Source organism: Colletotrichum lupini, chromosome 9, assembly GCF_023278565.1.
Source record: "Colletotrichum lupini chromosome 9, complete sequence".
Lineage (NCBI taxonomy): Eukaryota > Fungi > Ascomycota > Sordariomycetes > Glomerellales > Glomerellaceae > Colletotrichum > Colletotrichum lupini.
In genome coordinates, this window is record NC_064682.1 from 3740896 (window position 1) to 3753940 (window position 13045).

General features: G+C 36.6%; 3 protein-coding genes across 3 annotated transcripts; 2 read left to right on the top strand and 1 right to left on the bottom strand.

Annotated features, from left to right (window-relative positions):
* Positions 1 to 862: 862 nt before the first annotated feature.
* On the bottom strand, positions 863 to 1324 carry CLUP02_16967 (uncharacterized protein; the record flags this gene model as incomplete). The annotated part of the gene is made up of 2 exons (XM_049295884.1): positions 863 to 1110; positions 1258 to 1324. 2 exons carry the CDS (start codon positions 1322 to 1324, stop codon positions 863 to 865), a joined length of 315 nt encoding a protein of 104 aa, XP_049153031.1.
* A 246-nt stretch (positions 1325 to 1570) lies between these two features.
* CLUP02_16968 (uncharacterized protein) lies at positions 1571 to 2748 on the top strand (the record flags this gene model as incomplete). Its single annotated transcript, XM_049295885.1, has 2 exons — positions 1571 to 1608; positions 1770 to 2748. 2 exons carry the CDS (start codon positions 1571 to 1573, stop codon positions 2746 to 2748), a joined length of 1017 nt encoding a protein of 338 aa, XP_049153032.1.
* A 1700-nt stretch (positions 2749 to 4448) lies between these two features.
* Positions 4449 to 4709, top strand: CLUP02_16969 (receptor-interacting serine/threonine-protein kinase; the record flags this gene model as incomplete). Its single annotated transcript, XM_049295886.1, has 2 exons — positions 4449 to 4568; positions 4665 to 4709. Coding segments are annotated over 2 exons (165 nt in total), but the record flags the coding sequence as incomplete, so codon positions are not given.
* Between the last annotated feature and the right edge of the window lie 8336 nt (positions 4710 to 13045).

Sequence of the window (13045 nt, forward strand, 5' to 3'; positions counted from 1 at the left end):
TAGTTACGCAAAGGGGGAGTGGACGGGAAGGCGGGCTAACTAAGCTACCGAGATCTAGTAACGCTCTATCCGACGCTACTATATAGTCTAGAATATAGTTATAGATAATCATAGGGATATAACCAGTAGAGTCTAATCCCGAATACTACCGCTTACGCTTATAACCTTATTATTCCTGGGTATATAGTTACGCCCTAATCTCCTCCGGGATATCGTTATAGGTATCTAGGTTATAGCCTTGCTATACCTACTAGATAAGATCTCTTATATAATAATTAAGTAGTTTATAATACATCTTTCGGGCGCGATCCTGCCAGCACTACTGTTCGTTATTATACGGGGCACCTAGGTATCTTATAAACTAATAGACCCGCCTCTACGGGTCAACCTCGCCAAAAGCCTCCTACTCGGCATCTATTTATATACTCCGCTCTATAAGGCCTATCGCAGTAGCGCCTCGTTTAGCGGGCCGGCCCGTAAATAGACTCTTTATATAATCTAGCTATATATAAACTTTTAAACGCTTACTAGCGCGGAGAAGCTAGCTCTATCCTTGTAATTGCCTCTCTACGACGGGCTAATTAATCTATTACTTTTAAAAATGCTTTATAATTTTATTTTCGGATCGATCGTTAGGAACTGATATAACGATTGTCGTCGCGCTAGTCTTATAAGATTTCTTTTTCGAGGTAATAATCCCGTCGACCTTAGACGAGAGCACCTCTCTCTAAAAGTCGCTTAGGGCTATAATAAGGTTCTGCTCGGTTTGTTCCACCGCCTTTTTACTATTTAGGGTTAATTTCTATTATATTGTATAAAGTAACTAACGCGGGGGCTGTTTATTGTAAGACTGGCCTAAGGCCTATCTGTGGTAGTCCAAGAATGGTAACGCCCTAGGAACAGGTGGAAGCTGACTGTGCGGGGAAGTGCCGTGATCTAATTCCCCGTCGGAATCGGAGATGTCTGAGCCTCCCTGATGATCATTTTCATCATCGCTGCTGATCTCATACAGCCAGTCATCTCCAGTCATGGTCGCAGTCATTGGCTCCGAGGGGACAAGGCGCAGTGGGGGATGAAACATGGCCAGCGCCCGATGGCGGGCCATAGCCACTTTAAGTGAGGGTGGCAGTGTTGCATTAGTTCGGACTAACTATTGGGTGGGGCCCATGGCAAGGATGGAACATTCTAGATGAGTTCCCAGTCCATCCCGCAAGGTAGAAAATCATCCAAAGTGAGCCCGCGTTCTAAAAGCTGCACGTGCAGGGAGGCCAGGGAGGGTCACTACATGCGAACGATCTCGTTGATGCGGGGCCGGCGATTGCATTATCATCCGCCAAACCTCGTTCACAGCCAGTTGATGCATTTCAGCATTTATGCATACAATCAACATCCTTGGTTGATCCATGAAAAGTTCCTCTTAATATGATGATACTGCTCGTTTGCTTGAGCCAACTGCCAGATGCTTCACCAGTCACCTCCATCCCACCAAGTGTGGCTGTGACGCAGCAAACCCACAGCAGTATATCGCAAATCAGATTTGCAGTAGGCTCAGCCTGCTGCATCCAGCCACATGACGGCGGCAACGGCTTATGCCTCACCTGATCCCACGTAGGTTACGAATAAAAGAGCAGTTAACCCTGCTCTTCACACTTCCGACTTGTTTGGTATCTTGCGGCAGTATCATCACTATTCCTGCTTGTTAACCGTATCTTGAACGTTTCCCAGGCCGCTCAAGCCGTTCGCGCTTATATTCCATATTCCATCAATAGCCACTTCAGTTTCTTGCTACCGGTGGTTAGAACGCCGCCCATGGGAGACGCCGGCAAATACACGGTCGGCTGGATTTGCGCCCTGCCTACCGAGTTCAACGCGGCCAAAGCTTTCTTCGACGAGAAGCACCACGACTCCCCTCCTGTCGCATGTCACGATAACAACAGCTATGCGCTGGGCAGGATCGGTAATCACAACGTCGTGGTCGCCGTCTTGCCTGACGGGGAGTATGGTACAACTTCAGCTGCTGTAGTGGCCCAAGGCATGCTGCACAGCTTCCCTAATGTTCGCATTGGGCTCATGGTTGGCATCGGCGGCGGCGCGCCCAGCCAGAAACACGACGTCCGGCTTGGCGATGTTGTTGTCAGTAGTCGTGACAGAGGCAAGGGCGGCGTCTTCCAGTACGATTTCGGCAAATTGGTTCAAAACCAGGGCATCTCCTTTGAGCACACGGACTTCTTGGACCAACCGCCGATGGCGTTGCGAACAGCGGTGAACGCTCTGAAGGGCCAATACGAGATGGAGGGACATCAGCTCAATGAGCACATTGACAAAGCATTAGCAAGGTGGCCCCGCCTGCGAAAGACATACGCGCGGCCCCCTTCGCACAACGACAGGCTCTATCAATCCGGTGTCCTTCATCCGAAGGGAGCGGACAAATGCGATAGCGCATGCGGCGATAGCCCATCTCACCTCGTGCATCGGACCGAACGAGGCGACCTTGACGATAACCCCGCTATTCACTATGGGTTGATTGCTAGTTCGAACCAACTGATGAGACATGCCAAAATTAGGGATACTATGGCAAAAGAGAAGAGCGTCCTCTGTTTTGAGATGGAGGCGGCTGGTCTGATGAACTATTTCCTATGCCTGGTGATTCGTGGGATCTGTGACTACTCCGACTTACATAAGAACAAAGAATGGCAAGGGTTCGTAGCGATGACGGCGGCTGCTTATGCGACGGACCTTTTGCGTTAAATTCCGCTGAATAAGGTCGAGGCCGAGACACCGATCGGGGAGACGTTGGGCTAAAGTTAGTATAGTAATCCGAGGTTGGAGAGCATTGTCTAACTCTATATAGTTTAAAAAGATCTCGGCTCTGTGTATGACGTTGTGACTGAAATAAATACCGCTATGACAGCCTTTAGAGACGATTAGTATATTTAGAAGCTCTATTGTTGGCTTTTACCTATAGACCCGTCGACTAACGTTGCGAGAGCGAGAGAATGCCGATACGCTAGTACTGGGAGTTGGTTGCTAGAAAGTACCGCATTCTATAAGTAGGTGGCTGGGAAACGCTAATATTTATGGCTTTATGGTCTTGCGGGATGTAGTAAGATAGTCCTAAGTACTATAATTCTCGACTATCTCGAGGAAATGGGCGCGCACCTTATATTAAGGTTCTTTTTCGATTTTAACGATACTAGGAAGTAAATACTAGAGGACTTGTTACGCTCGTTAGCGATTTAACTTCACAATACTAGGACAGAGGCTGCAAAAGCGCTTGACAGACTTTTGACTTTAAGTAATAATGGTTACTAATAGCCAGACGTTAGCGCTCTTTCGGCCTGTGTTAAATCGATGCTATAGAGCTCCCTAGATAGCGCCGTCGTCCTAGACGCTCTGGATGAATGTATAACGAGAGATAAGCTCCTTTCCTAGGTTGAGGGACTTTTTAGCAGCCCGAACACGAAAAGTACCAAGCTCATTGTGACTAGGCGGCCTGAAGCAGAATTTTAATACGAGATTCTTTGACTTTTTAGCGAGAATAATTGCAAGCTGCTTAGTAAGGAGGCTATTAACGCGGACATACGCTCCTATATTAACCACGAGCTCTATTAGCGGCCTGACTTTAAGGATAAGAAAATACCTCACGGTTTCTTAGACTAAATACGTAGCTAAGTTAGAGACGGAGCGGATAGGATGTCGGTATATAAGTATATTATAATATGCTTCTAAATTCTAATATCTAGCTCAGGTTTCGATGGGCGGCGTGTTAACTAGATAGTCTTACTAAATACCTCCATACTTAAGCCATTAGGACAGCTCTACGCAACTTACCTCGAGACCTTAACGAGATATACTAGCGTATGCTTCAGAGTATACCGCCAGAACTTAAAAACGATACATTCCGTCTACTACAGTTTCTTATCTATATTAAACGACCTTTAATAGTATCGGAAGCTGTGGACGTGATTACCACACTAATAGAAAAAGGCCAACGGGAGTTTAGCGCTAAACGTAGACTTCTTCGTAATAACGATATACTATATTACTATCCTAGTTTAGTATTAATCGCTGAGGTCGAGCGAGACGAGGTAAAAGTAAGAGAAGTATAGCTTGCCCACTTTTTAGTTAAGGAATATCTAGTAGAACAAAGCTATTTTAACCTTAGAACGGCTAGTAGCGTAATAGTAAGGACTTGCTTTACTTATATCAAAAGCATTGATTGTAGATTTGAGATTATAAGAACGACCTTCCCTCTGGCACGGTATGCTGCGGAGGTTGCACTAGTACATGCCCAATTAGCAGAATCGTCCCATGAGACTTTTAACGACATAGCAACCTTCTTCTAAGAAGAGACTGCTTTCCAACGATGGGGCTACCTCTATTAGCCTGATAGACCTTGGGTTGATGAGCCTGGGTTTCCTAGTACAGGATGTCTATATTATACTTATCTCGGTGGATTTTCAAGGGTGTTTAGATTCTTTATTAACAAAGGCGCAGACGTTAACGCACAAGGTAGCTACTACGGCAACGCTCTTTATACTACCTCTTACGAAGGCTATCGGGAGATCGTATAGTTTCTACTTAAGAAAGGCGAAAATATTAATATATAAGTTAGCTACTACGGCAACGGTCTCTAGACTACCTCTTTAGGAAGCTATAAAAAGATCGTCCGGCTTCTTATTAAAAAAGGCGCAGACGTTAACGCATAGGGCGGCTATTATAATAACGCTCTTCTTATTACTTTTTATAAAAGTTATTAAGAGATCGTATAGCTTCTTATTAAAAAAGGCGTAGACGTTAATATATAGGGCGGCTATTATAATAACGCTCTTTATACTACTTTATACAAAGGCTATTAAAAGATTATATAGCTTCTACTTAAAAAAAGCGTAAATATTAACGTATAAGGCGGCCACTATAGTAACGCTCTCTAGGCTACTTTTTTAAAAGGCTATTAAGAGATCGTACGGCTTTTTATTAAGAAAAGTATAAACGTTAATATATAAGGCGGCTATTATAGTAACGCTCTTTAGGCTACCTTTTTTAAAGGCTATTAAGAGATCATATAGCTTTTTGTTAAGAATAGCGTAGATATTAACGTATAAGTCGGCTATTATAATAACGCTCTTTAAACTACCTTTTTTAAAAGCTATTAAGAGATCGTATAATATCTCCCTAAGAGAGGTATAAACGTTAACGTATAGGGCGGCGACTATAGTAACGCTCTATACGCTACCTCTAGCACGTATAGCTTTAACGAGGTAATGCGGGATATTCTTATAAAGAATATAAAAAGTGAATATTCATATAGAAGCAAGAATATATGAATATAGGGGATATAAGCGTATATAAAAGAGGTTTTTGTAGTAAAGAGAGTAATATAGTTAAATTACTATATGAGAAGTTGCTTGCTTAACGAAAGGTCTAGGTAGGCAAATACACGCCTACATATAGGCATAAAAACCTCCTACTAGAATATTCCATTGCTTATTAATTATGATATAATTAATAAGCGTATACGTAAGTGAATGCGTAATCGTAGTACGTAATTCCGCCTCGAGTAAATTCCAGATTATTCAGTTACCTTCCAGTACTTTCCATTGCTCACGTAAGCTTATATAAGCAGTATTGCTTATATAATCAATACCTATAATAATCTACAGAAATCGTAGATTAATATGGTATATAGTTTGCTTACGTGATATTGATAATAAGGCGAATAATAAGGTAAACAAAGTTACCTTCGTAACACTACCTCTTATAAAAGTTATTAAAAAATCGTCCGGTTTTTTATTAAAAAACGCGTATATATTAATATATAGAGCCGCGGCTATAGTAAAGCTCTCTAGGCTACTTTTTATAAAAACTATTAAGAAATCGTCCGGCTTTTTTTTATAAAAAGTATAAATATTAATATATAGGGCGGCGAGTATAGTAACGCTCTCTAGGCTACTTTTTATAAAGGTTATTAAGACATTATCCGGCTTTTTTTTATAAAAAGCGCGGATATTAATATATAGGGCGGCGAGTACGATAACGCTCTCTAAGCTACTTCTTACGAAGGTTATTAAGAGATCGTCCGGCTTTTTTTTACAAAAGGCGCGGATATTAATATATAAAGTAGCGAGTATAATAATACGCTCTAGGCTACTTTGAAAAGAGGCTATAAAGAGATTATCTAGCTTCTATTTAAAAAAGGCGTAGGTAGATAAAAAAGCTTTTATTAAAAATTGGATCCTAAGGGAAATACTATTATTTTAGAGGATAGTAATTATTAATATACTCCGAAGCTAGCTTAGTAGGGAACTTAAGCTTACTGCGCGGCCCTAAAGATATTATTTTTATTACTAATTTTTATTTAACGCGGCGTATAAATATAGTCCCCCGTACTTTTTAAACTACTTCGATAGTTAAATATAGCGTAGTTGGAATTTATAATAGAACGTATAGACTTAAGTATAGATATAGAGGTTAAAAGCAGAACTAAGGTTCCCTAAATGTTTTTTAGACAGAGAGCTATGAAAGATACTATAGTTAGATAGCTAATAAGCACCGGATGCCTATTTAGAAGTAAGTAGAAGTGTACCTTATCGAGGGCCGCACTATAAAGATGCCCTACTAAATTATTGCTAAGCCCACTACTTAACGAGACTTATATTAACGTATTGTTATTATACTATCGACTAGAATTAACGCAAAGCTGCGGATAGTTCTGGCTTATACTAGTATATAAAAGTTCTCTTAAGTACCCCTAGCCTGTGTACTTAAACTATAATAAATACAAAGAGGATATTGAAAGTATATATAGCTATACTATAACCCTAATACTATTCTAACACAAGGGCTTATGTACGAGGCTTTATATATAATATAAGGATTTATATCTAGACCTGCTATATACTCGCAATAATAAGCTAGAACCGGCTTAGAGAAGATAGCTAATAAAGGAAATGTCTTTGGGTATCGAAGTTAATTAGTTAGTTAAGCCTGTGGGTTAGCTATAAAAGTAGCTAATAACCGTAACGAATTACTATACCGCTTAGCTCTAGTTTTACTTTTTTAAGCGCACTACCCGACTATATAATATAAATATAATATAGCTACGACCTAAGTTAGTTTTTAGCTTATAATATTTAGATTTATTTTAGAGTTTTTAGTACCTCCTATTACTAAAAATAACGCCCGCCTAATTTTAAAAGGCTCGTACTATACTAATTACTACGTTTATAATCCTTAATTAAACTATTTCGGCCGCTTAAAAATATTTCTAAAGGCATTTTAAAGCTACTTATAGGTCCGTTAAGCTATTAAATATAATATAAACGGCCGGTTCTTATTAGTATTATAAGGGAGGTAAGAATAAACTAGCGTGCCGTGCTATATAACCTCTAGTAATATTATAATACCCTTAGCCCCTTTCGACGCCCTAGTAGCTAGCTGTGCTAATCTAGCTAGTATCCGATATATAGTAAATCTAAATTTTATTATAACTATGCGAGTATCTCGATGCGAGCTTAATATAATACTTATAAGCTATTACTTAACTAATAATATGCACTTTTAGTCGTTTATAGCCGAAATTCCTTATTATTTATAGCGCTATAGGGCTATATATATATAAGAGTAGCCTCGAAGGGGGTTTTACTTATTATACGAGAACCTCTAATAAAGGCTATTACGATAAGATAGTATTATTATAGATAGAGACTAAATATAGGAGCTTTAAAGGTATAATTATATATCGAAGATAGCGAGTATTATCTATTTCTAACTACGAGAGTAATTAATAAGCTACTAGAGCCTAACTAACTATCTACTTAATACTTAGCGGGTAACGTCTATTATTATAAGTACTTACGCGCTATTATATACTATTATACGCCGTTATATATTATTTTATACTATTACGTCTTTGTACTAGCTCTATTACTAAAAAGGATAGGTTTTTAAATAATATTACGAGGAGGTTATAGGGTCCGAATTTCGCTAATTATATCGCTTAATAAATAGTATCTTAGCGGTACTATTAGAATGGTTATTAATAGAAATTAAATAAAATATAGAGTCCGTTTTTGCTACTATTAAGGATATCTGCTTAACGGAATATATAAGAAACGTAAAAACCGTGGACTGGTATTATTAAAATAATTATTAACGGAATAAAGTATAGAAGCCGTTGCTTAGTATCGTTAGAAGTTTATTAATGGTACTATTATATAGTTTTATATATATGCCGCTTCCTCTTTTATAAACATTTTTAATATTTAAGAAGCCGAAACTTGCTATAATAGGTTTTTATAAACCTCTAGTTATAGCTATAGCGACTAGTTTATAAATAAAAATTTGGGTTAGGATAGCGAACGATAGTGCGAGTAGTAGTGCGTAATTAAGAGCTACTCTAAAGTATTTATAACCGGCTTTTATAGTATTTATTCTCGTATATCTAATCGTAGTCGTATATATATAGTTAGAACGACTATAGGCCCAGCCTATATAAGTTAATTTTAAAAAAATGAAGTATGTTACTAAGAGGATGTAATATATAATTAATACTATATATATAGTAGCGTTAATATACGATTAATATTATCTTAGTAGTAGGGTGGGGCTGGGAGCCTAGCCTACTAAAAAAACTCCCGATTCTAAGTAAAAAGAGACCTCCCTATTAAAACTTTTATTAATATCCTCTTCTCTATTATAAGTTTATAACTTAGTAAAAGGTATATTACTTATTATATAATAGTATTAAGGCCCTACTATATATATTTAAGGAAATAAATATTTTTATATCTTAGAGAATTACTTAGTAAGCGTTATAATAAGGGTTAGTAAAAAATATTATATTTACGGCTTTTGAAAAAATAAATGGCCGGCGGTTATTTTTTAATAAGCGGGGTCTAGACTAAGTCTAAACTAGGTAGCGAAAGTATAGAGCGACCTAAGTACTAGATTTAAATTATTAATCAGAGAGTAAAAGTAAGAAGTTAATAAAGGATATAAGAAACGGAAGTAGCTCCGTAAGCGGCTTTTAGCCCGGGCATAAGTAAATATAGCCCGATTTAACGCTAGTATTTAGCGGGGCTATTTAATAAAGTATTTTTTAAACGTAATTATTTACCCTACTTTTTTAAATAGGACTACTTTTATTATCTAAGACTTTTCTTAGCTATAAGTAGATTTAGTGCTAAATTTAGCACTAGTACTTTAGGGTTAATAACGTATTTTTCTTATTTACTTCTATTTTTAATAACTAGCGTAACTCTAGTTATAGTAATAAAAACTATTATACCGCTTTTAACCTTTTTAATAAGGGTTAAATACTATACTAAGAATTACGAACTCTGTCGTTATAGCTAAGACTGGCTTTTAAAAATAGAACTATGTTTTTAGTACGTTAGAAGCTAATTACTCCCGTTAAAAAGATATAGTATATAAAAACTAATTTTAGGCCGCCGCAGAAGCCTATAATTATTACTTTTTAAAAGTAGGAAATAAAACTTATTTTTTAGTTTATTGTTTAAGACTGTCCGAGTATATAGTTATTTTATCTTCTTACTTAATAACTATATTATAGGTCCCTTATTTATTATAATTATAATATTTACTAAGCGGTTTAATAGTAACGTTTCGTCGTAGTAACGTATCTAGATAGTCTAATTTTGCCTATGGATATTAAATAAGAAAACTAATAGGTACTATATAGTAGTATTAATTAACATAACGAACGAAATCCAAATTAAATAGCTAAAAGCTAACCTAAATTATAAAAGGTAAAGTTAGTCTCTATATATATCCCGACTTAATTAAATTAGCTTAGTTATATGCTATTGCTCCTACTTTTAAAATTAGCTAGAAATAGGCCCGTAGCTATATAGCGCTAGGATAGTATTCGAACTACGAACTAGCTTTATTATTTTATATATCTCTTAGCTATTTATACTTAAGTCCTAAGCTATATTTACTAAAAGTCTGCTTTTTATAATATTTATTTTATTAGTTATAAAATAAAATAAGTATGCTCTGGCCGTGAGACTAGTTTAGAATAACGTTTTATACGTAATATTTTTTAAATATTTTTGAGCGAGAATAATAGCCGATAGGACGCGTAAATACTAATCTACCTTAATTATTAAAGAGTTTTATAATTGCTAAAGGCTATGCTCTAAGTAAATAAGACTACCGCAGAGTATCGTATTATTAATATTAGCCCGTAATAGTAAATAGCATAGGAAGATTACTAAATCTAAGGAGAGGTTTTATATATTGCTATTAATAAGTAGGACTTTTAAAAGGATGCGCTTAGCTACGTTAGTAATAAGTTATAAAGAAGTAGGGCGCTAATAAAATAGTTCGAATCAGTAGGTATTTAACGATATATTCGTTAATTAAGCAAAGCTAAGTAATTAATAACTAGTAACGGTATAAAAAGCCGATAGTAACTAGAGCTAAGAAGTATCCCTTTAATAGCGATATATTTGCGTTTTATTAGTATAATAGCCGTACTATAAGAGCCGTTGAGTTTTTATAACTAAATTACGAAAGGCCTTTTTATATCTATAAGTATAGTAACTAAGCCTACTTAATACTAGTAGCCCTAAAGCTAAATATAGACGCCCCTAAAGTACTTAATTAGATTATTACTAAATTAAAAAGGTACCGTAATAATAATAGAACCTCGTTATACGTTAAGCATCTATTCCGATACTTTCGAGCTTAATAATCTATTACTAAGGCTTATAAAATAGGCCGATAAGTAGTACGATATTATTTTTAATATCTTATAATAAGAAAATAACGTACTCTATTATAAGCTTAGGGCGGTATAATAGCTATAGTAGTTTATTATTAGTCTTATATATAGTATCGTTAAGTTAATTAACTAGTTAGAGGAGCTACTTACGAAGGCCCGGTTACGGATTTAGTAAGGAAGAGCAAACTATTTAGCGAATTATACCGCATTCTAGGCCGTTAAAGTAGTTAACCTATATATAAGTCTCGTTCCTAAATATATCCTTTATAATATTCCTATTTACTATTATCCGATTATTTACCGAACGGTCGTCCGTCCTACTTATCTATAATCGTCCGTCCTACTTATTTACGGGCGTCCGTTCCTTATCTTATCGTATGATCGTAGTCACGTGACTTATCTATAGTTCTTCCGTCCCAAGAGGAGTCATCCTAAGTCCGTACTTCTATATATATAGTATAGTAGCCGCCGCAGGTCCTATGGGGCGAGGCCCTAGCCTTGTTATACGTATTAGGTCGTAACACGCTCGGGCGTATAGTCTATATTATAAGTAGTAATAAGGTCTTTCGAAAGGACCTCGATTACTATATAGCTACGTATAGAAGTAATAGAAGCGTAAGAAATATTAGAATTACTAAAAGATATTATAATATTAACTAAAATAGTAGTTTTAGTAGTAAAAATAGGTTAGAAATTATAGGGGTACACAACGTACTATTATATATCCCTTTATATGCGGAGTAAAAGTAGGTAAATATTAGGTATTTTCGGGCTTAGTAAAAATGGGGTTAGTCAGTACCCGATAGGATACTATTATCTATCGAGGGCGTGCGGATAGCAGAGCCGGCGCCGGAACCTTCGAGGTCCACGGTAATAGCCTCGTATAGGGCGCCGATAATATCGGGGGTGCGATCCGAGCCGCGCATTTAAGAGCGTATTTTAGTAAAGAGCTCGAGGGCTTTTGTGAGGCTTGCGTACTAGGACGGTAGGTAGATGTTGTTTTTGAGAGAGTTCATTGCTGCTGCTCTTGGTATCGGTATTAGTCCTAGGTTTGTTCTATATAAAGAGACTGCGATTAGCGCAGATAATAATGGTGGTGGCGGCGGGTATTGTGATTGTTCCTGTTCCTGTTGCTGTTGCTATTGCTTGCGGGCAATAATTCGTAAATGTGCATCAATGGCGATGGAGAGTATTAGAACTATGCATGCTTGGAAAAGGTACCATGCTGAGTTCCAAACGTGAATGCGGTTTGGTATTTAGTAGAGTATAATTATATCGATGGCTTTTATAGTAACGGAGTAGTAGGTATTAATAAGGGCTAGCTCGTTAGGGGAAGGCCTAGTAACTACCGAGATAGTAGTAGCGCTACGTCTTAGGGTATAATCGTAAATAAGGTAAAATAAAAAGCTTTAAGTAAGAATAAGGCGGATATTAAGGTAGCGGTTCTTTATAAACTTACGGGCTTCTGTTAGTTAAAGTAGAGAGTTTACTAAGTTCTTAAGATAGTTAGGGAGAGACTCGTACTATTTTATTAACTCGTAGTTAAAAGCTATAGCCTTATGGGTAAATAAGCGCATAAGCTATATAAAATAATACTAAATTTTATTATAGATATAGTAGAATAGATAGTTTACTTATAACGAGGTTTTTATATAGTCGTTAGGAAATAATAGCGCGGGTAAGAGGGTATTTATTATACTACTATTTTATTAGCTATATAGAGGACGGCCGAGGGTTATATTTACTTACGTATCGAGATAGAAAAGACTTTACTAGGTCCTCTTATATGTTTTAATACGTAAGGTGTAATTAACGTGCTTTATAACGTTCTTAGAGCGGCTGCGAATAGGTTCTTAGTATAATTTTAGGGCTATAGTAACACAGTAAGCGGTACTAAGGATAGTATACGTTATATTAAATAAGTTTTAGTAATAAAGGTAATAGCCCCTAAGTAAGTAAAAAGCTTATAAACTCTTTATATTACTAAAGCCTAAGGAATTAAGATTAAGGTAAGCGCGGGCCTATTTATAATATTAAATATAAAAGGAATTGTTATTAGAAATAATAGAGCTTAGAATATAAACTATATTAAGTAGGGCTAGCTAAGAGCTATTAAGACGGGTTTTTAATATAAGGCTACGTCTAAAGTTATCTTTATTAACTATTAATATTACTAAGTAGACGTAATTAAAATAAAAGTTAATATAGCGCTATTTCTATAGAGGGTTTATACCCGCGCTAGGGCTAATAAAAGAGTATTATAAAAATAGCTAAGACTAGTAATAGATATTGTTC